We start from the raw sequence: 26,937 nt of genomic DNA on the forward strand, positions 1-26,937 counted from the left end.
TTTCTTTTTTCTCCATCTACCTTTTCGCCTTACTTAAGGGCATCTATTCATGGTCGTGGGAGACGCCTCTACTATGGTTCCAAATATTGTCGATAGCAGGATGGAGCATGTTAGAAATAACGGCCTTGATCCTCTTTTCTTTCGAGCATAGCCAGCCTGGCGAGCTTCCCGAGTTTCTTGCGGGATCTATCCCGACCGTCTTGGATGTCATGTCCTTCTGGGGCGCCGCCATACTTCAGGTCCGTTGAACTCTTCAACAACAAGTGTATCTTTGCTGATGTGATGACTAGATCATGGCAATCATCTATCCATTTGCAGTTGGCAGCGGGATAGAATTTTGGCTGAAATGCCTTTTCATACTCGAATGGACTGAAGTAACAGCTATTACTATCTTTGTCATGGTTCCGGGAATTCCGACTCCTCCCCAAGTTGCCTATATTGGACCATTCATTTCCCAAGCTGCCGCCATTGGATTCATACTTTTCGCTTCCCGACGGGTACCATCCGAGGGGACATCAAAGTCAACCGCCGATTATTTGTTGATTCTAAGTTTGCTTCTTATCTTGGTCTCAGCATTATTGCTGGGGCTCTCGCTTGCTGGGTACTACACAGCCTCGATGCTCCCACAGTGGCTCCTCTACATCATGGGCTCGGTCCCGGGTTATCGACCTCCGGATGCCCAACACCGGAGGCGTCATCGAGCGGGTGAAAACTCGGAGCTCGAGATGAATCCAAGTCGCCAAAGCCTCAGCGACTCTGCCTATAACAACCAATCTTTAGCAAGTCTGGGTAGCGATCGAGCGCTTCTCACTGACCCAGCCCTGCCGCCACCTGCGGTCATGGCCTCGAACAACAGACTCTAATTATCTAACAACAGGCAAATTGTTGGTTCTACAGTCTTATAGCTATCAATGGCATGAACGGACGTGGCATCTTCAGAGCTCATGGACTTGTTATGGCGAAGGACAGGGTGGCGGGGTAAAGAATGGAATCAAATGCTTACCTTTATTCTATCTACGTCTAAAACTCTTTAATTCTCACAAAAACTACTCCCCTTCTAATGTGCCAGAAGAGATGGCCACCACAGCGTGAGTGCCGGGGATCGCTCAGTTCAAGCGGGATCACCAACGTTTCGAGTGCATTCCATTCTGCAACATGGGAACGCTGTGCCTATTTCTTACTTCCATCCAAGTTCTCTATCGGCAGCTGGGTCGATGGTTCCCCGAACGAAGTACAAAAACCCTCTTGTGACTGACTAGGTAGTACATGATGCATATGATAGAGGTCCCGTGGGCGGGGAGAGCCGTTGCCGGGAATGCCGGGAATAGAACGGTCGCACCCGTCGTGATCACAGAGATACGCAGTCCAGAATATCTTAATGCAGAGAAGTTGGTGTCGCTTGCTTACGTTAGGAGCGGAATAATTTCGGCACCCAGCGGCCGCTTAAAAATAGAAAAGTGGCCAGCCCAGGATCTCGACACCTAATTCTACCACATGTACGGAGCATCATGGGGTGCACTGTCCACGTACGAGACTACGGAGCCAATTTTAAGGTTCTTTCCGGGTGGATAACACGGTGCCTGCAGGCTGGTTGTGCTGGCGCATACTTGTCCAATGACCTTGAGGGATCATGCTCTTGCCGCGGACATGGCTGGGAGTAAGCGCCCTTCACGAAACATGAAGCATGTCGTTGTACTCTTTTCTCACCGTCAGCCGTTACCTGCCTCCCAACATGATGTGCTGCGACGGACCAATTATTACGACATGCATGCGATGCTCGGTGGATACCTTAACTTGTCTCTGCCACACCATGGCCTGGTAAGGCATTCGCCATAGTACCCGTTAACAGAGCCCTCTCTCCTCCCTATCTCTTTGACTGCGGTAAGGCTCCCATTAGGTATCTTGCAGGGATAGGCCAATTACGGTTAGTATACTTCCCTCTCCACCTAAAAAGACGATATAGGATTAACATGCTCCCACTAAGCAGTGGCAGCGCCTTAGATAATGCCCTAGCAGTGGGGCGAGTACCGCTTGGGAGCCTTACCGCAGTCAAAGAGATACACTCTCGTCTCGGGCTATTGACCCGCAAGCTAAACCACCTTCGAACTAGCTTCCCTAACCGTCAGAATATCGTCGTTTGCCATGGCGACGCTGTGCCTCTAATACCCCACCGCCGGGGTAACGTCCTGCCTAGGTTCGCTTTTCTTCAAGTAGCATCTTTAACTCTGGTGTCAGAGGCCAGCGCGCCGTTTGTCCTTCCGACGACCCATTGTGGGCCAACTTTTTGCATCGTTTTCTCCCGTCAATCAGCTCTTGTCCATATTTTTGGCCGACCAACAGCTTCACGCCTTCCCTGTGGTCTGCCTAGATCATACCCAACCTCCTGAATTAGCAACCCATCCACAATGCTCACTGCCACCACATCAAAGGTGTGGAGAGGCGGCCAATTGTGGGCATCGACGCCAAGATGACTGGTGAGTCCGCATTTACGACTCGCAACTGCGGGACTTCTTCTAGGAGACGCGAGCAGAAGAGCTTGGAACTGTAAATAGCCTAAAAATCACGTGCCAAAAGTCTGACAACACCCCCCACCCCGACCCCGCTTCACGATGCGACTTCGCGACACAGGCTTCAATTTCAACACAAGAATAACCACCCAAAATGGCACCTGAGACACGCAATTTTGGCACTGAAATAAGCGGAAATCGCCAAAGAAATCATGAATTTACTCCCGAGCAAAGATCCGCGATGGTGGCTGAGATATATGCCGGTAAATCGTATCGGGATGTCGCAGATGACTACGGCACGGATCCGGGCACCGTCTATCGCACAAAGCGGCGCTGGGAATAATACCATTACAACCACTCGAGACCTCGTGGAGGGCGGCCAAAGAAACTCACAGCTATACAGATTGTGAGGATGAATTCTTTTATTAACCGGCATCGGCACCTGACGTGGAATGACCTGATTCTAGAGCTCGATTTGAATATAAGCAAGAGGACCCTCCAGCGACGGCTTCAGAGCTATTGGCGCCGCAAATGGCGGTCTAAGAGACGTATCGCACTATCAGAGGACGATGCAAAAGAGCGGCTTAAATTTGCTGAGTATTGGATCCCTCGGATTGATGAGCTTTTGCTAGTAAATTGGCCCTGAAAGACAGAGGGTTCTACCGCTGACTTTCCCGCAGGCCTGCTTCACAGACGAGTGCATAGTTCAAAACGCTCCGAATAACCTAGACGGCTGGGTCTTTCGCCGGCCTGATGAAAAGCTTCGTAAGGACTTAGTCAATGTTCAATAACACGGAAAAGCTCGTCAGTCTATTATAGTGTGGGCTGGCATAGCTGGAAAGAAGAAGACTATTCTTATCGTTATGACGAGGGATCCTGAGGCCAAGAGGAATGGTTACACAAGCTGGAGCTATATTAAGGCACTGTCAGAAGGTCTTCTTCCTTTCATCGACGAATTTGAGCTTTTCCAGCAAGATAATGCCCGGATTCACACTTCAGAGAAGTCCAAAGACTGGCTGCTTCTCCATGGGATCAGGCCCATAAATTGGCCGACTAACTCGCCTGATCTTAACCCCATAGAGCACCTTTGGAAAGCTTTAAAGTCCAAATTACGAAGATTATACCCTGAATTTACTAGACTAGGCAAAAGTTAGGCTGATATAGCAAAAATGGTATCGTGGATCAAGGAAGCGTGGGATGCATTGGATCCAGGCCTCGTCGAGAAGCTAACGCAGTTAATGGAGCGCCGGCTTTAAGCCGTGCGTCGGGCAGGGGGTTGGTATACAAAATATTAATCTACGGATCAAGGGCTTTAAATTGATATACTTTTCGGCTTCATTGGACTTCTTATTGTTGCGTAATTAAAGGATGAAGATGATGTGTGAAGACGGGGGAGTGGTGATGTGGGTCTGGTGTTGTCAGACTTTTGGCGTAACATTTTAGCATACTTGGCCCTGTGAGGTCGGTCCTCCTGGGCGGAATCACTTTCACTCATTCATGTAAGCCTCTTGTGGAGGGGTCCAGGGTAAGCTACCCGCCCGGCGTGATCTGACAACCAGCCGTTCACACAAGGTCAAGTGGTGCCAGCCTGCTCTTGCCTCCCCTCACCTGCTTGGCTTTGCACTTTCCACTCCCAACACAACAGAGCCCTGCAATTGACCTGGTGCAGCTGCACACCCCATCACTCAGCAGCCCTATTGGCCTCACAAGCTGCGCCTAGCTACAGGGGTCCTTTTCAGCTGCTGAGGCCTCCCCGCACGCATATCCCGCAAAGATGTTGCGTTGTCCCGCCTCGTCAGTGATGGCAATCCATGGCCGTCCCGACTCATCGATCGGAGAAGTCATCTCGCTGATACCGTCATGTCGCATAACAAGGCCAACGTTCCCTCTCCGCGAAGATGGCGCCTAGTTTGTTTGGGAGAGTCAAATCCAAGGTCAGAAGGCCACGGCAAGCTGCTGCCCAAGAACCTGCCTCGGCACTTTCACCACCAGCACCAACACCTTCGCCAACACCGTCTCGACCTGCATCCCAACTAGCTACTCGACCGACATCTCAGCTAGCGACTTGTCCACCTACCTCGATGGTTTCCGACGCCTCGTCGCTGCCGAGGCTACAAGAGCGACTTTGGGACGAGGCCTATGATGGGCTTAAGCGAGCGAGCCTGCTTAAAGCGAGCGAGCCTCAGCTTGTCGAAGCGTACGAGAAGATCCTATCCGCCGGGCTTCATCGAAATGACTTGAGCTCTATTGCCTGCGAACCGGTGGAAAACGAGATAGGGCGGACTCGGGAGACACGATGCCGCCAAATGCAGCAGTTGGTCCACGAAGGACTGGACCGGACGCAGAAGCAAGCGTCCATCAAGCGAGGCATCGATGAAGGCTTGCAAGTAGTGCAAACTGTGAGAGGAATAGTGGACAAGGCGGTTCATGCGGCTCCGGAAGCCGTTGTCGCCTGAGTAGGCGTCTACCTTGGACTAGAGGTGTATATGATCATCTTTCCCAACCGAAGAAAGAGCGGTGGGGTCCATCAGGTCGAAACAGAGGCACGGAGCAGGCGTATCGCGAAAAGCGGGTCGTCAAAGAGTAAGCAACCATACTTGATGGCACGTGACAGCAGCAAGCATCCATGACAAGGTGGGGTAGATCACCACAGTCCTGTCACAGCCAAAACACATCGTTAAGAAGCCACACTAGTCACAGCGAGGTCCGTGCTCAGAGACTTTCCTTTCTTTAGAAAGCTGGGCGTGCCGTTGCCGTGCTACCTTTAGGCGTAAACCGGCTCATCCCGCCCAGTGCGATGTTCCGTTAAAGATCGAACAGCCTGTCGCCACTACCGTCATCTTACTAAGGCATTTTGCAGTCTCATGGGTTCGGTAAGCCAAGCGAACCAATCACTGCCCTGAAGCTCTGACCCCTGCGCTAGGCAAGCAGGGTACTGGCCGGGTGTCGGTAGTTGATGGATATTCATGGGGCCGTCAATTTAAGCATCCGTCGCCGAGGTCGCGACAAGATCCCATGACATAAGACGCAGGTTTCGTATTTGCCATTCGTGTCGCACCATGCCGCATGAGCTAGCCTGGGCGAAGCTGCCTCCATTGTATTGAGCTGAACGCATGATGCGTAGCCAAGGCTTCCCTTACGAAGGCTGACATTTTATGCCGTGATCCGACCACGGCGACGCGACGCGCCTTCTCAGTCACAACCGTATTTATTCATGCAACGTAAAGGGCTCCCTGCAGGGTACATGATGGGTTGAGATGGTTCACATGAGGCATAAAGGATAAACCGTCTTCTGGTCCCTCGCTGACGTGGACAATCGGTTGGATTCCCGACTGTCTCCTGACACGGGGTGAATGGCTGTGCATCATGTGCGGAGGCGACGTTGATATACCGTAAGATCTCGCGAAATTCGAACAAAGTGGCGTCCTTATATTTCCACTCTTAGCCGCCTTACCTCTTAATCTAATTGGCTAACTTCTTTCCGGTTATTTCCAAAAGATCTGACTCATCAATTACTGTAAGCTGATTCGATAGCATGGCCAGCTGGCTTGCATTAGCCTGCATTAACTTGCATTAGTTGAACTTAGTTTTGTTCGAATTTCGCGAGATCTTACGGTAAAGGTACGCTAAGTCATTGCGGTCCGTGAAACGACCTGTGACCGTATTATAAAACTATTGGAACTGGCGGATACACACATCTGAGGTAACCCCATGACTTAATGTTATAGGTACTAGGAGATAAGCCTTCAGACTATTCAGAATTGTCTGGTTTGCGCACAAGATCCCCTCTTAAGTTAACCCTGGTGAGGGTGACTCGGCCCGTGCCACTGGTGACTAACGGTGTTGCCAGTGCCAAAAGTAAGGCCCTTCATCTCGCCCCGGTTGATACCCATCTGGAGGCCGTAGTTGGTGGTCGCTCCAATGGTGATGTTGTTCGTCTCCGCCTTGTCCCTTAACGTCTCCGAAGCAGCCGCCTTGAGGAGAGGATCGACGTCTCCCACGGCCTCGAGAAGGGTCTTGAGGTTCTCGCCAAGGACCTTGGACTCACTCTGGCTGAGCTCGTCGAGCTTGCCCTCCGACTGGACGGTATTCTCGAGCTGTTCGATCAGCTCCAAGAGCTGGGTCGTGAGAGCTTCACATTGTTCCTTCTTGTACAGAGCCCATTTGGCGCCGCGAGCGCCAGTCGTGATTTGGCGACATCTCTTCGCGACAATGTCGCGGATCTTGGTCTTGAGGCGCTTGTACCTTGGCTGGAGGTCGTCGTCGTCATCATCCAAGCCCATGCCATCCCCAGTGGGCTTCCAGTTCGCCGACTCTCTCTTAGCATTCTTTAGAGCTCGATTGATGTTGTCCAGGATCTCTTCAACAGCTTCTGCGTCTGTATTGATGGCGAGGGAGGGCTGGCCATTCTTCAAAGTCGCTTCGGCTGGTTTAGCTTCATGATCAGGGTCGAGTCCGATGGCTTCGCCCCATCGCGACAATCTGAGCTGGATGATGGCGAGCTTTGATTGGTATATGCCTGCTTCATTCTCAAAGGTTCGGGCCACCTGTATGAACTCGAATGCTTGGAGGGCAGTGGAAAACAGAGAGGTAACGCTTGAAACAACGTCCGCCATACTCGTAAAGTCGTTGGCTTTGCTTGAAGTAGTTTAGTAACGAGTAGGGTAGATTCCTGGTAGATGGGGGAGAGCGCCTGAGGCATATATCTGTCCTGCAAGATCCCAAATAACAGCCTTGGAGTGTGCCGAGTGTGTCGAGTGTGCCAAGTCCCGTCTCGCGGTTTGCTCTCAAATAAACTGAGGCAGCGGGGAATTGCAAGGTAAGCACACCGGCAGGGACTGAGCCGCTATCCCGTCGATAGAGCCAATAGAATGTCAAGAATAGCCCTCCTCACCCTCCCTGCCTTTCAGCTCATGCAGTCGCAACACCATTGAGGGGGCTTGGCAAAAACAGCCATTCAACTGATGAGGGGCAGAAGGCAGCAAGAAATCTAACCGTTTCTGTTAGCCGTGTTTTGTTCTTGCATCTCAACAAGCCGTCTCGGCCTGCGTCTCGGCCTGCATCTCGGCCTCTCAAGCTATTGAAGGAGCCCCGCGATTGACCTGGCGCAGCTGCACATCCCATTGTTCGGCGATCTGATCGGACTCCCAGGCCGCGCTTTGCTACAAGGGTCTTTCTCAGCTGCTGAGGCCTCCCCGCACGCAAATCACGCAAGGCACGCAAGGATGTTTGCCGTCCTTTCCCTTATCAGGGTTGACAATCTGGCGGGGCCAAAGGGTCAGTGCGCCATCCCAGGGAAGCCCCTCGTCAATGCATCCCGCGCGTTAGGTGACTGGCAACTGGCTCAGTCATCACCAAAAGATGCGGCTGATATGCAGATACTTGCCGAACTCAGCCAGCCACCGCCGACCTGTCGCCTGGTCGCCGGATCGCATTCCCAGCGGCCAATTAAATACAAATAAAAACCACGAAAGGTGGCTGTAATTGAGCAGCTGAAGGTACATACGAGCACGTCAGCCGCCAAGGAGTGAGGCAGGATGTACACGCATCGGAGTTGGCCTCTGTGTCTCGAAACACGCGTTCAAGGAGCACGTATCGAAATACTACAACAGCTGTAGAAGTCTTGTTCACGGCGGTCTGGTGCACTGCGGTTCGTGCCGAACCTTAACCAAAATTGGGTGGCCTTTCGAAGGACTAGGAAGACGGCCCGTCGCAGTCTGGTATTGAGAAGAGTGATATCCAGCTTGAATTGCGACATGGGTAGGTACGGAAATTCGGGGCCGCGGTTACATTTGGATGTGGCCCGCGATTAGCGCTGCTCCCTCCACTGCCCATCCCAATTCCACGCGAGCTAATCAGGGCACAATGGCGTGGCTGTTCCGCCTCCTGTTCTCATCATTGGCCGGATGGCTCCCTTCCTCAGGGAGACCCAGACCAGAGACAAAGTCTCCCCACCCTTTCGGCCGTCCCACCTGGCCATGGGCCAAAAAATAAACCCGGAGTCAGGCTCTGTTCGTGACGAAGCGACGCTGTCCGACCGGGATTGCCAGCCTGTTGATGTGGCTTCATCAAATTCCAAAGACGCAATTCCAGGACATGCATTTACCAGCCGACGTGACTCTAATGCGGACGATTGTTTGAGGAGGAGCATCAGTCCATACCGTCTAGCCCACCGCTACGCGCGACAGTCTCCTATCGCCCCGCGGCTGCAATGCTCGACGCCAGGCGTTCGAGAATGGTGACACACAACACCGTAAGCTTTCCAGGAAACGGCAATGAGGGTTTTCAACTAGGAGTCAATGAAGGGACGATCGGGGACATTATTTTCAACCTCAAGGAGGCAAGGGACAGGTGCCTGAACGACCTGCTCTTGACTAACCCCTTCGACGACAAGGAGCGAATCAAGGACACCAAGGGCGGTCTGCTGGAGGGCTCGTACAAATGGATCCTCGACCACTCCGATTACCGACGATGGCGCGACGACGACCACAGCCGGCTGCTCTGGATCAAAGGCGACCCGGGTAAGGGAAAAACCATGCTGCTGATCGGCATCGTCGACGAACTGGAGCGACAGGTTGCTCAGCTCAAGCAGGCTGACCAATCGACTTCCCATGCCACCGTCCTCTCATACTTCTTCTGCCAGGCCACCGACTCAAACCTGAATAACGCGACCGCGGTGCTAAGGGGCCTGATCTTCCTCCTCGCCGCTCAACGGCCGTCGCTTACATCTAATCTGCGCGAGAAGTACGAACACTCCGGCCCCAAACTCTTCGAGGGTGAGAATGCGTTCTTCGCTCTGTCCGGCATCCTCAGCGGTATGCTGCAAGACCCGAGTTTGAATGGTGCGGTCCTCATCATTGATGCCCTCGACGAATGCGAAACAAATCGACACCAGCTTCTCGACTTCGTGACCAAGCCTTCTCGCGTCAAGTGGATCGTCTCTAGTCGTAACTGGCCGGACATCGAGGAGAAACTGGACAATGCGGAGCAGAAAGTCAGGCTGCACCTCGAGTTGAACAAGGACTTAATCTCCAAGGCTGTCGACACTTACATTGGACACAAGGTGGATCGATTAGCACGCTATAAGAAATACGACAGGGAAACAAGGGATGCCGTCGAGAGCCACTTAACCTCTAATGCTGACGGTACCTTTCTCTGGGTCGCCTTGGTCTGCCAAGAGCTTGCAGATACCAAGGTGGTCCGAAAACGGCACACGCTCTCCAAGTTGAAGTCATTCCCACCAGGACTTGATCCCCTCTACAAGCGAATGATGGACCAAATCTCTGATTCGAATGATGCAGGCATTTTGAAGGAGATACTGGCTATTGCTTCGGTCGTATACCGACCTATCACCCTGGAGGAATTGAAGGTTCTTGTTGAGTCGCTCGAGGAGGACGACTACAATGACCTGCCACAAATAATTAGGTCCTGCGGTTCTTTCCTGACTCTTCGAGAAGGTGTTATCTACTTTGTGCATCAATCAGCCAAGGATTTCCTGCTTAGCAAGGCATCCGACCAAATCCTACCCTCTGGCGCCGCGCACCAGCACCATGCCATCTTCTTGAGGTCGCTAAAGGCTCTCTCAGAGGCACTCGAACGTGACGTTTATGAACTGGGCGGCCCGGGGTTTTCCATCGATCAGGTCTCACCGCCCAACCCTGACCCATTGGCTTCGATACGATATTCCTGCGTCTTCTGGGTAGACCATCTCGATGACTCGGAACCCTGCGCGAGGATGAGTGACAAGGACCTACAGGACGCGGAGATCGTTCACAGCTTCCTTCGAAAGAAGTATCTATATTGGTTAGAATCTCTCAGTCTGTTACGCAGTATGTCGGAGGGAGTCATGGCAGTGCAGAAGCTCGAAGCTTTAGTAGTGAGTTATTGTCCATTCATGTACAAACTGGAGACGTCTAACCTGTTAGCGGAAAACCAAGGAAGTGCGACAACTAACGGAACTGTTTCGAGACGCGCGCCGCTTTATTCTTTCCCACAAGCGGGCCATCGAGATTGCTCCATTACAGGTCTATGCATCAGCACTCGTGTTTAGTCCCACCCGCAGCCTGGTCAGAGAAGTCTTCGAAAAAGAAGAGCTGAACTGGATCACGCTAAAGCCGAGCGTGGAATCAGACTGGAATGCATGCCTGCAGACGCTCGAGGGCCATGACGAATCGGTGAACTCAGTGGCCTTCTCGGCGGATGGCCAGCGGCTCGCCTCGGGCTCGGGCGATAGGACGGTTAAGGTCTGGGATGCGGCAACGGGCGCGTGCATACGGACGCTCGAGGGCCATGGCGGTTGGGTGACCTCGGTGGCCTTCTCGGCGGATGACCAGCGGCTCGCCTCAGGCTCGATCGATTGGACGGTTAAGGTCTGGGATGCGGCAACGGGCGCGTGCGTACGGACGCTCGAGGGCCATAGCGGTTGGGTGGACTCAGTGGCCTTCTCGGCGGATGGCCAGCGGCTCGCCTCGGGCTCGGGCGATAGGACGGTTAAGGTCTGGGATGCGGCAACGGGCGCGTGCTTGCAGACGCTCGAGGGCCATAGCGATTGGGTGACCTCGGTGGCCTTCTCGACGGATGGCCAGCGGCTCGCCTCAGGTTCGCGCGATAGGGCGGTTAAGGTCTGGGATGCGGCAACGGGCGCGTGCGTGCAAACGCTTAAGGGCCTTAGTGATTGGGTGACCTCGGTGGCCTTCTCGGCGGATGGCCAGCGGCTCGCCTCGGGCTCGCGCGACAGGACGGTTATGGTCTGGGATGCGGCAACGGGCGCGTGCGTAGAGACTCTTAAGAGCCATGGCAATACGGTGACCTCGGTGGCCTTCTCGGCGGATGGCCAGCGGCTCGCCTCAGGCTCGATCGATAACACGGTGAAGGTCTGGGACGCGGCAACGGGCGCGTGCGTGCAGACGCTCAAGGGCCATAACGACTCGGTGAACTCGGTGGCCTTCTCGGCGGATGGCCAGCGGCTCGCCTCAGGCTCGATCGATAACACGGTGAAGGTCTGGGACGCGGCAACGGGCGCGTGCGTGCAGACGCTCGAGGGCCATGGTGGCCGGGTGACCTCGGTGGCCTTCTCGACGGATGGCCAGCGGCTCGCCTCAGGCTCGGGCGATAGGGCGGTTAAGGTCTGGGACGCGGCAACGGGCGCGTGCGTGCAAACGCTCGAGGGCCATAGCGATTGGGTGACCTCAGTAGCCTTCTCGGCGGATGGCCAGCGGCTCGCCTCAGGCTCGATCGATTGGACGGTTAAGGTCTGGGATGCGGCAACGGGCGCGTGCTTGCAGACGCTCGAGGGCCATAGCGATTGGGTGACCTCGGTGGCCTTCTCGGCGGATGACCAGCGGCTCGCCTCAGGCTCGATCGATTGGACGGTTAAGGTCTGGGATGCGGCAACGGGCGCGTGCTTGCAGACGCTCAAGGGCCATAACGACTCGGTGAACTCGGTGGCCTTCTCGGCGGATGGCCAGCGGCTCGCCTCAGGCTCGATCGATAACACGGTGAAGGTCTGGGACGCGGCAACGGGCGCGTGCGTGCAGACGCTCGAGGGCCATGGTGGCCGGGTGACCTCGGTGGCCTTCTCGGCGGATGGCCAGCGGCTCGCCTCAGGCTCGGGCGATAGGACGGTTAAGGTCTGGGATGCGGCGACGGGAGCGTGCCTGCAGACACTCGAGGCTGGCCGGCCAATTACCCACCTTTCATTCGATCTGATGACAAACTCTCTCTCTACCGACATTGGACTTCTGAACCTGGATCTCCCCGCTCTACCGCCTGCCATCGATAATCAATCGCCTGACGTACCCTTGCCGGGCGTTCGCCACTCTGGCTGGGGTATAAGCACCGACGGTGTATGGGTTGTAAAAGATGGAAAGGGGATGCTTTGGTTGCCTCCGGAGTATCGAGTGATGGAATCGGCTGTGGTGGGATCAACGGTCGCTATCGGCTGTCGTTCAGGTCGTGTACTGGTGATGAAGTTTTCGTAGCTGCACCTGACCTTCCTGGGACGGAGCAGTTCATCGGGGTGCCTATATCACACCCCATCGATGTTCTATTGGGCCAAACGAAATGACCTCTACTATGAGCATCAAGCTACGGATTACAGTCTCAGGTGTAGAACCGAGGCATATATGCCATCCAGGCTGACAACTCGAAGCAATCGTGCATCCATGTGACCAGGGACATGAAGGAACAATATATATTACAGCACTTCTTGACACTCCTTGACTTGTGTAAGGTACATTCCCCCCGTCTCAAAGTCCCCGACTCAGAAAAGTACAATGATATTAAGTTCTTCCACGATCCTTAAGATTCGTACAGTAGTGTACTTACACACCCGAGCCGCCTCGTTCGGGGAAACGTTGAGCAAAACGCTGACGAATCTCTGCCCACCCAAGCTGCTCCTCTTCTTTTAGTTATATGAGGAAGTTATCTTCATCGGCTGACTACTTTGCCCGTCTGGCTGGAGCTCGCTTGGTTGTTTTGTTCGCCGCGACCGAGCGCCATAAATCGGGGATCACACTGGTGGCATGCGGATGATTTGTGCAAAGGGGCCACTCAAACTGGAATTAAAACGTAGTCTCATTCAAGTTCACGATTGGCAACTGGATTCGACGGTTCTCCGAACGAGGACAAAATCTCTTGTGTCTGTGTAGTAAACGCATGTGGTGGTTTCGTGGGCGGGGAAAGCCGTTGCCGGGAATAGAACGGTCGCACCCATCATCATCGCATCTGGGTAGCCCGGAATATATAAAGCGCGGGGTGCCATCGGAACCGCTTGATGCAGAGGAGGAGTTGGGTGTCGCTTGCTTATGTCAGGAGCGAACTAATTTCGGCACCCAGCGGCCGCTTAAAATAGACAAGTGGCCAGCCCGGAGTCTCGACACCTGGCCAGCCCCAATTCTGAGGCTCGAGATGCGTGAAGTGCGTTCGTCTACTCGGTGGATACCTTAGCCCGACTCCGCCACACCACAGCCTGGTTCGGCATTCACCGTAGTACCCATTAACAGAGCCCCTCCCTCCTCCTCCACACACACTCTCGTGTCGGGCTACTGATCCGCAACCTAAACCACCTCCGAAACCGCTTCCCCAACCGTCAGAATATCGTCGTTTGCCATGGCCGCGGCGGTAGGACTCGCTGCAAGTGCCATCGCCATCATCGACATATCCGCCAAAGTCGCGACACTGTGCCTCCAATACTCCACCGCCGGGCAACGTCCTGCCGGGGCTCGCTTATCTAGGAACAGCATCTTTGGCGTCAGAGGCCAGCACGCCATTTGCCCTTCCGACGACCAGTGTAGGCCAATTTTTTGCGTCATTATCTCCTGTCAATCAGCTCTTGTCCATATTTTAACCAAACATCAGCTTCACGTTTTCCATGGTCTGCGTGGATCATACCCAGTCTCCTGAATTAGCAACGCATCCACAACGCTCCATGCCCCACATCAAAGTGTGGAGAGTCGGCTAATTGCCGATATCGACGCCGAGGTAACGGGTGAACCCGCATTTACGACTGGCAACTGCCATACTACTGGCGGCCGCTATGCTAATTATGGGATAGCCGGGGAGGCAATACCGATTAGAGGAAGTCGATAAGCAACTAGTGCTCCTTCTTTGGCACAACCTCCTTGAACCCCGTCTTGTGGATGGCCAGGGTAAGCTACCCGCCCGGCATGATCTGACAACCGGCCGTGCACACAAAAAGTCAAATTGCGCCAGCTTGTTCTTACCTCTTTCCTCACTTGCTTTGCCTTGCACTTTCCGCCTCCAACACGGTAGAGCCCTGCGATTGACCTGGCGCAGCAGCACATCCCATTACTCGGCAATCCTATTGGACAACTCAAAGTTGCGCCTAGCTACAGGGGTCCTTTTCAGCTGCTGAGGCCTCCCCGCACGCAAATCCCGCAAAGATGCTGCCCAAGTTGTCCGTCGTGACACTCCATCGTGGTCCCGACTCATCCATCGGAGCAGAAGCCATCTCGCTGATATCGTCATATCGCGCAACAAGGCCAAGGTGGCCTCTCTGTGAAGATGGTGCCCAGTTCCGACACCTCGACATAACACCAAGGCGCTGCACAGACGTTTCCGCGGGCTTTGGGAGGTATGACGGGCCATGACCGTTTGCGCCGTGGCTGGCGCCCAGTCAGCGTGATCTCTCAGCAAGCCACAGACTGTCTGTTGGATTGCAGCCCGACTGTGTCTGGTGTTAGGGCAGTATCCCAATTGCCGTCGCGCATCCTGGCCGATGTCCGAGTGTCGCGATTGGGTAGGCGTCGATCCGTTCCTGCTGTATCACGGTGGTTGGTTCCAGCTCGCTTGGTAGGGCGGTTGCCATCATGGTCTGCCTTGCAGCGGCTGAAGCGGCGCCTTCGCCCGTCCCCCACTCCGTAATCAGGCAAAGGCCTGAGGCGCCTCCTTAAGGTCTTTGCAGCGACATTGCCTCTGTGTCGATTCCTTACCGTAGCCGGTGTCCTTCTCTACCTACAACATCGGATGGCTCATTACGACCACAGCGATGCCCGGCCACGATATTCGACTTCTCGCCCTCGATGGCGGCGGTGTTCGCGGCCTGTCGTCTCTGATGATTCTGCAAAACCTCATGTCTACCATCGACCCTGACGCCCCGCCCAAGCCATGCGATTACTTCGACATGATCGCTGGCACCAGCACCGGCGGCTTGATCGCCATCATGCTAGGCCGACTCCGAATGACTGTCGACGAGTGCATCGCTGCCTACACGTCGCTATCCAACAAGGTGTTTGAGAAGAAGAGCCACAGAGTCAAGATCAATGGCCAACTGCAGGGGAGGTTCGACAGCGCGGCGCTCGAGCAGGCCGTCAAACAGACCCTGGCGGACATCGGTCACAGCAAGGACGCCCTTCTCAAAGATTCCTCCGACGGTGCCTGCAAAGTGTATGCTTACAGTATCCTTCCGATTAATGTTCCAGCACGGCTAACCAAACCAAAGCCTCGTGTGCGCAACGAGCAAGGAGACAGGAGACACGGTGTGCCTGACGAGCTACCGCCCCGCCCGCGGGGTTGCTCACCTGTACGACTCCACCACGATCTGGCAAGCCTGCCGGGCGACGTCTGCCGCCACCACTTTCTTCGATCCGATTGCCATCGGGCCCTACCAAGAGCAGTTCGTCGACGGCGCCCTGGGAGCCAACAACCCTGTCTACACGCTCTGGACCCAAGCCCAGGACGTTTGGGGCGACGACCAGTTGCGGAGCCGTCTTCGGTGCCTGGTGTCAATCGGGACGGGCGTAGCCGCGCTCAAGCCCGTGCGCGATGACGTCCTGGGCATCGGGGCCACGCTGACAAGCCTCGCGACGGAAACAGAGAAGACTGCGGAGCAGTTTCGTCGCGACAAGTCCAGCCTCGACGACGAAGGCCGCTACTACCGCTTCAACGTTTCTCGCGGTCTCGAGGATGTCGGCTTGGAGGAGTCAAGGAAGCAGCGCGAGATTGCGGCGGCGACTGGACGGTATGTCGCGTCGCAGGATGTGTTTAGACAGATGAAGGCGTGTGCCAACGGCCTTGCGCGAAAGCAATGTTAGTCACCCCTAGCAATGCAGACTAATATACAACGTTCCAGTCTGCCCATCGTAGCATCACTAATCAACCGTTCCAAGACTTTGGCCCCTTCAGGACACCCTTCAGCCTGGACGGCGTCCCCGCATCGGATAAGTTCGTCGCTAGGCCGTCTGACACGGCTGAACTGGAGAAGTGCCTCCTCCCGCAGCGATCACATGCCCGACAGACGAGTAGGAAAATATTCGTCCTTTTCGGACTTGGCGGTGTGGGAAAGACGCAGCTGTCCATTGATTTCGCCCGACGCCACCAGGCCGCATTCAGCTCGGTCTTCTGGCTCGACGGCAGATCGGAGGACCAACTCAAGCGAAGCATCGCCGGCTGCATCGCCAAGATCCCCGAAGGCCAGGTTCCCGGAACCAGCCGACGCTGGGCCGATAGTCACGCCCACGGCCAGGACGAACTCGACGACGCCGTGACGAATGTGATGAAGTGGCTTGAGCGGCCCGACAACAGCGACTGGCTATTGATCTTTGACAACGTCGACCAAGATTGGATCGGTCAAGAAGCTGGAACGGGCGCCTACGATCCGAGGCGGTACCTACCAGGTGATCATGGGTCGGTGCTGATCACGACGCGACTTGCCCGTCTGGAACAGCTCGGCAAGTCTCGAAAGTTAGGTCAAGTCAACACGGCCTTGGGCAGGGCCATACTCGAAAAGTGGTTTGGCGGCGAACTTGGTGAGTGTTTACGACCTGCTTCTTTGCAACTTCAATACGATCGTAGCTGAGTCTTAGGTTGTCGCAGGCTCAGATTGCAACGACCTCCTAGAACTGCTACACGGGCTGCCCCTGGCGCTGGCGCAGGCGGGCTCATATCTAAGGGAAACGGGTGTTGACGTCGCGACATATGTGCGGATCTACAATGAGCAGTGGGCCGAGCTGATGGGCCCTTGCGACGCATCGAGCCGTCCACTCGTGGACTACAATCAAGGAAGCGTCAGGACAACGTGGACTATTTCGTTCAAGGAGATTGAGCGCCAGAGCACCAACGCTGCCAATCTACTGCGGCTCTGGGCCTTCCTCGACAACAAGCAGCTGTGGCATGGCCTGCTGGCAGTGACGGCGGACGGCGGGGGACTGCAAGACCGGTGGCCCAACTGGCTCAGCGAGATGGGTAGCAACGTGGTGCGATTCCTTGACGCAGTCGGGGTGCTGCTCCGGTACTCTATGATCGAAACTGAGGAAGGATCGAAGGACAGCTACTCGATGCACCCAGTAGTCCACCGATGGGCATCATGCCTGGACGGGCAGCTGCAGGAGAACGAATGGCCTAGGCTGGCGCTCGCGGTGGTGGGGCATTCGGTGCCGATGCATGAAACGAGGGAGTATTGGGTGGTGCAGCGGAAACTGATTCCACACGCCGAAATAGTGCGGAGATGGATACAAAAGGCAGTGAGCAGGTGGTATATCGGAGATAAGTTGGTGATAGACTCACTACATATGCTGGGACTTCTCTACGCGGATCAGGGCAAGCTTCCAGAAGCCGAGGCGATGTATAAGCGAGCGCTAGAAGGGTACGAGAAGGCGCTTGGACGGGATCACACATCAACTCTCGACACGGTCAATAACTTGGGAAATCTCTACAAGAACCAGGGCAAGCTTCCAGAAGCCGAGGCGATGTATAAGCGAGCGCTAGAAGGGTGCGAGAAGGCGCTTGGACGGGATCACACATCGACCCTCAGTACGGTCAACAACTTGGGAGCTCTCTACAAGAACCAGGGCAAGCTTCCAGAAGCCGAGGCGATGTATAAGCGAGCACTAGAAGGGTACGAGAAGGCGCTTGGACGGGATCACACATCAACTCTCGACACGGTCAATAACTTGGGAAATCTCTACGCGGACCAGGGCAAGCTTCCAGAAGCCGAGGCGATGTATAAGCGAGCGCTAGAAGGGTGCGAGAAGGCGCTTGGACGGGATCACACATCAACTCTCGACACGGTCAACAACTTGGGAATTCTCTACAAGAACCAGGGCAAGCTTCCAGAAGCCGAGGCGATGTATAAGCGAGCACTAGAAGGGTACGAGAAGGCGCTTGGACGGGATCACACATCAACTCTCGACACGGTCAATAACTTGGGAAATCTCTACGCGGACCAGGGCAAGCTTCCAGAAGCCGAGGCGATGTACAAGCGAGCACTAGAAGGGAAGGAGAAGGCGCTTGGACGGGATCACATATTAACTCTCGACACGGTCAATAATTTGGGAATTCTCTACAAGAACCAGGGCAAGCTTCCAGAAGCCGAGGCGATGTATAAGCGAGCGCTAGAAGGGTACGAGAAGGCGCTTAGACGGGATCACACATCAACTCTCAACACAGTCAACAACTTGGGAAATCTCTACGCGGACCAGGGCAAGCTTCCAGAAGCCGAGGCGATGTACAAGCGAGCACTAGAAGGGTACGAGAAGGCGCTTGGACTAACTCATCCTAAGACGCATGTTATTACACATAACTTGCAACTTTTGTACTCCAGCCGAGGTACGAGGTCACTCAGCCATGATTTTGTGTACAAATGCCTAATGACAACAGGAAATGCACCAACCAAGCCTGGAAAGAATGACCCAATTAGTAGGACAGAGGTTATCGGAAGACTATCGACTAAACTTCGTAACATCATCCCGTTTCGCAAGAGGTCAAAACAGTAACAAGAGACAATGTTTGGCACACAAGACTCCACTCTGTACATGACCAAATTTGGTCACTCTGGAAATTCGGAGGCAGATAGCTTGTCTCTTTATTGATACCTCAACATCCAAACAAAATCTCCTATCGCTCCGAACTGGGCAGGTATTTGAGCTTGGTCGAGTACCGCACTTGGATCGTGCCCTGAGAACGGTGTGGAAGAGCGCACTGAATCTCGGCCCAAGAATCTCCGTTTTGCCTCATCTTGCGCACAATATCGTCTTCCTCTAATGTCCACTTTCCACCGGACGATCTTGTAGCTGAAAGCGAAGCCTTAGGCGGTCCCCTGCTCTTTCTGGGGAGTGACTCGGATCTGTCAGCATGTCGCTGGCATGAATCGGGTGAACCAGGGGTCCATTCAAACTGAATTTGAAAGGTTTTCTTGTCGCCCTCAGTGACGCACTTCAATGAAGCATTTCCGAGAGGCCATTCCTCGAATCGACGCTCAGAGACAGTTGGTCTTGCCTGTAACGACGGGGGGCTGTCTATGCCGCATGCAGACCTTCGGCGTCCTCTCAACAACGCTGCGGTACGTCTTGTCCGTCGTCTTTGGGGGGCGCTCCGGGTGTGAGCGGATCGAGATACCCTGCGACGTTTGCGACCATGCTGTTCTTCGTCATCAGAATCGTCTCCAGAGCTGGGTCCCTGAGCTGTTGAGGGCCGAGGGCAGTAATCCTCGTCATGCACACTCTGTGGATCGTCGAGGCCATCCTCACTGCTGGAGCCTTCAGTATCTGCGTCACTGTCCTCCTCTTGCGCCGTTGCATGCGCATATGGGGATCTGCGACGAGAACGGCGCGGAAACGGCAACTGGGGAAACGCCTGGGCCCCAAACGGTGATCCGGGTCCACCATCCACGGCCTCAGACTCCGCATCGCTGGACCCGCAACTTGCGTCGTCCAAGTCTTGTCCCTGATGCGGTTCGTGTGACAACCCTGCTTCCAGAGATGAATTGCGGTCTCCAGGGGTGACATCATCGGGCGACGTGCCCGTACATACTTCGCTACCGTGTAATAGCGTCTGGGCCATCTCCCCAGCAGTGGCGGTAACAGTGCTGTGCGTGCTCATTGAAGGGGACGCCGGAGTGCTCTGTCCCCCACGACAGGAACCTTCATTCGAGAGGGCATCGATCGTCGTCATGCCCGGCTCGCTGGCGGGCTCGGTGGATTCGGAGACAAGCTGTTGTCGGTCCGACACAACCAGATATGGATGGTTTTCGGGGCTGGCAGGCGAGAGGTTAAGGCTGGCATCTATACAAGCCGAATAGCTGCCAGCTGACGAGCGGTTCGACTGGAAAAGAGATTGCTGACTCAGTTCAGGACCAGCGGGAGGGTCCGTGTTTGAGTCGTCTTCTGCCCAGGCCGAGGATACTGCTGGTGTAGCATCCGTATCAACAACGACCTCTGACCCAGGTGGACTCTGTTTGGTGCTCTTGGTATCTGCAGAGGCTGTCAGGTCTTAGACCGGGTAGAAGAAGCAAGCCCGCAAGGAACTTACCAGAATGGCTCGTGATGGTAGTCGCCGTAGTTGTGGATGATTGCGAGTCATCGACAACTTGACCCTCTTCATCCTCGTCTTCTGTCTCAGAGTCGGAGAAAATCCAAATGGTGGCGTCCTTGGATTCGCCTAGAGCCAAGTGTGCTTCGTCATCGCACAGCGATATGGTGGCTGCTTGAGAACGAGGGGGACTCGAGCTCTGCCGCGACTTCTGTTGCTCGGCATCAGAAAATGTCGATGTCATGCTGGTCATGCTGGAGTTGCCGTGTGTTTGGAAATCAAGAGACAATGGTTTATTCTGGCAGTGCAATGAAACGGAAGATGGGCGGGCATTGCATAGCTTATATGCTTGCAGCCGAGCCACACGAGTCTCCTGGCCTGCAGGAGCCCAGCCCGGTATCTTCCTGCTATCTTCCCTTGTTTTCTGAGATCAGGGTGAGTTGGACGGAGGAGGCAGACACGTAACCGCTTCTTCTTCGCGCCAATCACTCCACTGCCGGGCCGCCCGTGCAGCTGTGCTGGACAAGTGATTCCCTCCTCGCCTCATCTTCTCGCACGTTATCAGGGATCCACGCCACTGGCTGGTAAGGCAGAGTCCTCGGAGGTGCCAGATGAGGTAGGTCGTGATGGCTGTTGGGCTGATGACGCACGGCGTGCGGCACCCGGTTGGTCAGACGGCATCGGATGGGAAGTTTCCGGCAGCATCAGCTCTTCCGTCTGACCCTGATGGAGCCCGACGCCCCGGTCGTACATGTTGATCGTCCATACACGAACTTCTTGAACCATTCAGAGGACTCAAGGAGCTCCAAATGCCGTCATAAACGCCTCATGATCCCACAACTGTGAGACAGCCGAGATTGACATGCGTGCAACACCAACAACTCGCCGGAGTGCGCCCGTCCGCCCGTCCCCGTCCCCCCACTTTGACCCGGTCATCCCTTTCCACATGCTGCCTTCGCCCGTCTTGAGGCTTGCCAAGCCATCACGAGCGGCACAGAAACGGGTGAACCGGGGACCAGCACGCAGTAACAGAGGGAACATCCAGCTCCCCGTCTCCGCCCCCCTCCTCCCTCCTGAAGTAGCCGGTAGTCTTGGCAGCCCCTGAACAGGGAAATGGCACACTCGGGCCTCGGACGTGTCGTGGTCATGCACCTCGTCCGCACTGGAGCCAATCCCGGAGCCAGGCTCATGTCGAAGTGCTCGGGAACACTCCTTGCCGGTTTCAAGAGTTGCGTCCGAGGAGTGGCATCATCCACGCCATCATGCCCTCGGGGACGGGTAGCTAGGGAGCCACTGCGGCATTTTTGCTATTGGCTGGGCGTCTGTTGGAGGCCTCACAAGGACGAACACCGCCATGAGATGCTCTGCTACTGCCTGAGAAGCAGCGCTGTGAGGCGGCCCGACCTGGGGATAGTCTCTACACTGTTGGCGTTGTTAGATTGCGCGAAAAGAGGACGGGAAGGGAAGCCGTACGAGATGCAGGGTAGAGCTGGTAATAGCATCAGAGGATAGTGTGGAACATGAATCGTAGACTGGTGACTACTGGCGTTGGGGACGATGCAAAGCATCGCGATGGCCGGTCAATCCCAACGAGAACAGAGCTTCATGCTGATGCACAACGATGACGCGGCAGGATTGGGGGAGGCGCTGGGCTGAAGACAGCAATGCTCGCAAAGGAGATGAGATGGTGGATACGAATGGGCGGAGCATGGGGGAAGAGAGAGGTCAAAGATACATGTTCACAGGGCCAGAGGAGGTTGCCGTATTATATAGGGGACGGTCACGTGATGTGCGGTCGGGCTCATGTGCGGCGAGCGTACCTTGCCCGTTTGGGCGGTGCCGCTAAACCGGAGGCAGCAGCAGCGACTCCGCGATTACTAATTAAACTTATAATCTTTAGTTATATTATTTTTTTTTTACTTAGTTTTTCTTTACTTAGTTATAATACTAATAAAAGGTTTAATTTCCTTAAAAAAAACCTTTTTTCTTAAAGGTTTTTAAAAAAGAGCTATAAAAAGGAAAATATCTTATTAATAAAGATATTAAATTCCTTAAGGACTTAAAAGATAATACTTAATATAAGGTATAAGTTATAATACTTATAATAAGTATAGAAACGTTTTATATTATTAAATAAAAAAATTAAAGAAGTCTTATTATAGCTAGCTAAGATTTAATTATATAGCTATAGGTATAAATATATTAGGAAATAAGAGTTATTAATATCATAAGTTTTAGAGGGATTAATTCTTAGAGTTAGTATTAAAGTTTTATAAACTTAAAAAGAATTAGTATTAAGGCTTAGTGCTAGACTTAGAGGTAAATAAAGGTCTATAGGTTTAATTAATTAAACTTGTCTAATTAAATACATAATATATATATCTTAGCCTATATAAATATATAAATAATAATAATTTTAATAATAGATTTAATAGTAATTCTTATTAATATAAATTAATAGTATTTTACTAATTAATATTAAAAAAATAACTTCTTAAATAATTAAGTAATTATACTAATTTAAAATAATTAAATTAATAGTAAAACTAATTTTAAATAATTTAAATATTTTAATTAATATATAATTAATTAATTAATTAATTTTTATTATTTTTTAATATTTAATAATTATAAAATTTATTAATTTATTAAATATAAAAAATATTATAAAAAATATATTTTATTTTATATCATATTTTATTTATTTTATTTATTTTAATCTCTTAATATTAAGTATTTTAATATATTAAAATAAACTTATAATTAAAAAATAAAATATTTAATTAAATATTTTATAATTTATATTTTAAAAATTAAGTTTGTTTTTAATTTTTTATATTATCTATAAAAATATTATAATAAAAACAAATATTAAAAAAGCTTTTAAAGAAATTAGTTTTATTTCTTTTAACTTAGAAACTATAATCTTATAGCTTAATATATAGCTATAGATTTTAATACTTACTAAGGAAAGAATTAAGCCCTTGACCTTTAAAGTCTTAAAAACCTTTAGGATTATACTTAAGGTTAGATCTTAATTTAAATACCTCAAAAGATAAATTAAAAGATATTAAAATAACTCTTTAAAATTAATTTTTAAAGCCCTAAGGTCTCTTAAGAAAAAAATAAAAATAATTATATATTAAATTATTTTATTAATTATTAAAAATGAAGACTTTTAAAAAGTAAATAACATATTTAAATAATATTAAAAAATAAAAAAACCTAATAATAAAAAAAAGTTATAATAATAAAAAACGAATAATAAATTAATTAAATACATATTAATATATAAATAATAGCTAAATTATTGGGAAATACTAATTAAGGGAGGTTAATATAATATAAGGTTTAATATTATAATATTTATAATAAGCTTAAATATAATATAAAGATTTATTAGATAATAATTAAGATATCTAAGAAAAAATATAATAAATAATTTTAATTAATTAATGAATTTATAATATTCTTATTAAAGTTTTTTTTTAAATGGCTAAAAAAAAGTATAATACTTATTTAATTATAGTACTTCCTTATTATATATATTATTTTATATATAAAGTAGATATAAACTAAACTCTAGTAATACCTAGTTAGGCCTAATAGTAAAATATATATTATATTTAATTTATATTTTATTATTTCTTTTTATTTCTTTTTTTTTAATGTTTATTTTAAAAAGTATTTTTATAAATCTTTTTGAAAACTTATAAAAAATATATTACTACTTAGTTTATTTTTAATATATATCCTAATAGAGATATTTAAAGAAATAACTTATTTTAGTATTTCCTAAAGCTATATTATTTATGAAACTATTAGTTAAGTTACTAATAGTTTTTTTTATAAGAGAATTCCTCTATATTAATAGACTATAGGGTAGGTAATAGTTTATTTCTTAATTAGTTAAGAGTTTTTAAAAAACATAGTTTTAATAAGGCTATAATTTTATAAAAGAGATAAATATTATATTAAGCTATAAAGATCTTAGAAACTAAGTCTCTTTTCTTATACTGTATGTTCTAATTTTTTTAAAATTATGTAAAGAAAAATTAAAAGAATTTTAATATTATAATTCATATTACTAATATAATACTAAAAATCTCTAATTACTACTATAACTTAGCTACCTAATTATAGTAATTACCTTATTAATTATAATTAAAGTAATTCCTTAGCTAATAAGCTTTAATTTTTATATTTTTTCTTTCTATTATTTTGTTATAAAAACTATAGTTTTTCTTAGTTATTTATTTCTAGCTTTTATTTTTATTTATCTCTTAATTATTTATAAGCCTTATAACTATAAATTCTTTTACTTATATTTTTATATTTTCCCTTTTAATTTATAAGACTTATAAAACTATACTTTTTTCTAATTAAATTTTATAATACTTTTATTAATAACCTTATTAGCTTTCCCTCTAAGAGATTAAGCTTACCCTAGAGTAAGCTATTAAGCTTTATTTTTTTAAAGCTAAAAAAACCTTATAAAACTACCTAAGTTTATTCCTCTAGGCCCTCTTATCTTATAACTTAGAAAGCCTATACAATAAGGCTTTTATTATATCTTTAAGCTTAGCTACTTTTATATTAGCTCTTAGCTTTATTAAATTAAAAAGTACCTTTAGGTCTTTTATATAGTTAAGTAAAGGAGTTAAGATAGCTAGCCTTCTAAGGTAGTAGCTTTATACCTTATATATAAAGCAGATATAAATTAGCTTCTAGCTAACCCTAATTATAGTTAAAAACACCCTAAATAGGTCCTAGTTAGGGGTAAAAGTTATATATTCTTAGGCTATCTATACTATAAGCTCCTAATATTTTAGAACCCTACTAGTAAACTTACTATTTTTATATACTTAACCTACTTAAACCTAGGTTTAGGTATCTATATGCCCCCTTTTCTGCTTAAACCTCTAAGCCTTTATCTCCTTTTTACTTTTTTTATTTATTCTCCGAAGCTCTTATGTATATTCCTTTAGCTATTGTTTAATAATATTTAATTCTTAACTAATAGCCTAGAAGTCTCTTATTTTTTATCTTTATGTTCCTTTTTTTAATTAAGTATATTTCTTACCCCTTATACCCTAACGCTCTTATTTAATATAATAACCTAAGCTCTTATTTCTTTTTATTTATTATTTCTTACCTTTTTATAATTTTATATCTTATATTAAATTAAATAATAATAAAAAATAACTATTAATAATCTTTTATTAATTAATTTTATATTAATATTATTAATTATTATTATATATAATAATTTAAATTAATTATTATTTATTTCGTAAATTTTAACCTTAATCCCTAGTCCTTTAAATAGCTAAAAATTACCCTTATTTACTTTTTTTATACACCCTATTTATTTATTTATCCCTTTTTATTTATTATTATTAATAATACCTTATTATTATTATTTAAACCTACTAAGTTATTAAAGCTTCTTTTATTTTTTTTATTATAGTTAATTCCCTAAGGAAATAAATAAAGCCTTATTGCCTTGCTATTACTAGGCTACCTATTTATCCTTTTTATTTTACTTAGTCTTATAGTAATAATAAGCCCCTTAATTATAATTATATTACTTAGTTTTATTACCTTTTTTTTTAAAATAATAGCTTTTTATATTAAGCTAAGTAATATTATATCTAGGTCTCTTATAATATTACTATTATTTAACGAATAATTAATGTTATCTTAGATATTAATTATAGTATTACCTAAGATTAATATAAATATATATTATTATTTAAAAATTAGGCTAACTTTAATAGTAATAAGAAACCTAAGCTTATAACTAGCTAGTATTATATTAAGACTTTAAAAGATTATATAATATAAATACATTTTAATTTAAGTAATTTATAGTAGATTTATAAATTTTATAATAAACATATAACCCCTTTTAATTACCCTTAATTTATAGATCTTATTTACTTATTATATTATTTATATATATATATATATATAAATACGTTATTAATTAAACTTAATATTAAGCTTTATATTAATTATTATAATCTTACCTTGCCTAATATATATAGTTAGATCTAGTTATAATTCATTTTTGCCTTGAATTAAGATCTTATTTTATTTTCTACTATAAGAAATATTAATAAGAAGGGTATTACGAAGAAAATATTAAATATCCTATGCTTAATAAATAAAGCTTACTTTCTTATTACTTATTTTATTATATTATTAAGAAATAAGTAATAAAGACCTTATATTGCGTATTAATAATAAATTTCTCTAAGGAGAACTATATTTAATATTTTAAAATAATATTAAATTATAAGGTATAAATTAAATAATATAAATAATTTACTTTTAATACTTATAATAAACCTACTATTCATTTATTTACCTCTTTTACCCTCGATAATTTTAGATTAAGACTTACCTAGAATATTCTATAGCTAACTTAGGTATATTAGTATCTTATATAAGTACTATTAATTTAATACATTTTATTAAATACTTAAAGATTTAAAGATACTTCCTGTTTTTACTTCTAAGTCTATTTAGATTTTAGATTAAATTATATTAGCCTAGAGTATTAAAAATAATACCTAAAATACTATAGATATATATTAAGTCTTTTATCTTAAGAAAAATTATAATAATAATAATAACTCTACTTTATTAATTCCTTCTA

General features: G+C 48.2%; 5 protein-coding genes across 5 annotated transcripts; 3 read left to right on the forward strand and 2 right to left on the reverse strand.

Annotated features, from left to right (window-relative positions):
• Positions 1-4,405: 4,405 nt before the first annotated feature.
• Positions 4,406-4,963, forward strand: NCS54_01099200 (NACHT domain-containing protein; the record flags this gene model as incomplete). The annotated part of the gene is made up of 1 exon (XM_053156279.1): positions 4,406-4,963. One exon carries the CDS (start codon positions 4,406-4,408, stop codon positions 4,961-4,963), a length of 558 nt encoding a protein of 185 aa, XP_053012254.1.
• Positions 4,964-6,301: 1,338 nt separating this feature from the next.
• Positions 6,302-7,123, reverse strand: NCS54_01099300 (HeLo domain-containing protein; the record flags this gene model as incomplete). Its single annotated transcript, XM_053156280.1, has 1 exon — positions 6,302-7,123. One exon carries the CDS (start codon positions 7,121-7,123, stop codon positions 6,302-6,304), a length of 822 nt encoding a protein of 273 aa, XP_053012255.1.
• Positions 7,124-8,742: 1,619 nt separating this feature from the next.
• Positions 8,743-12,487, forward strand: NCS54_01099400 (Vegetative incompatibility protein HET-E-1; the record flags this gene model as incomplete). The annotated part of the gene is made up of 2 exons (XM_053156281.1): positions 8,743-10,383; positions 10,433-12,487. 2 exons carry the CDS (start codon positions 8,743-8,745, stop codon positions 12,485-12,487), a joined length of 3,696 nt encoding a protein of 1,231 aa, XP_053012256.1.
• Positions 12,488-15,015: 2,528 nt separating this feature from the next.
• NCS54_01099500 (PNPLA domain-containing protein) lies at positions 15,016-18,739 on the forward strand (the record flags this gene model as incomplete). Its single annotated transcript, XM_053156282.1, has 5 exons — positions 15,016-15,413; positions 15,469-16,055; positions 16,136-16,774; positions 16,842-18,572; positions 18,624-18,739. 5 exons carry the CDS (start codon positions 15,016-15,018, stop codon positions 18,737-18,739), a joined length of 3,471 nt encoding a protein of 1,156 aa, XP_053012257.1.
• A 121-nt stretch (positions 18,740-18,860) lies between these two features.
• On the reverse strand, positions 18,861-20,526 carry NCS54_01099600 (Hypothetical protein; the record flags this gene model as incomplete). Its single annotated transcript, XM_053156283.1, has 2 exons — positions 18,861-20,224; positions 20,274-20,526. 2 exons carry the CDS (start codon positions 20,524-20,526, stop codon positions 18,861-18,863), a joined length of 1,617 nt encoding a protein of 538 aa, XP_053012258.1.
• Between the last annotated feature and the right edge of the window lie 6,411 nt (positions 20,527-26,937).

The sequence above is a fragment of the Fusarium falciforme genome, chromosome 9, assembly GCF_026873545.1.
Source record: "Fusarium falciforme chromosome 9, complete sequence".
Taxonomy (NCBI): Eukaryota; Fungi; Ascomycota; class Sordariomycetes; order Hypocreales; family Nectriaceae; genus Fusarium; species Fusarium falciforme.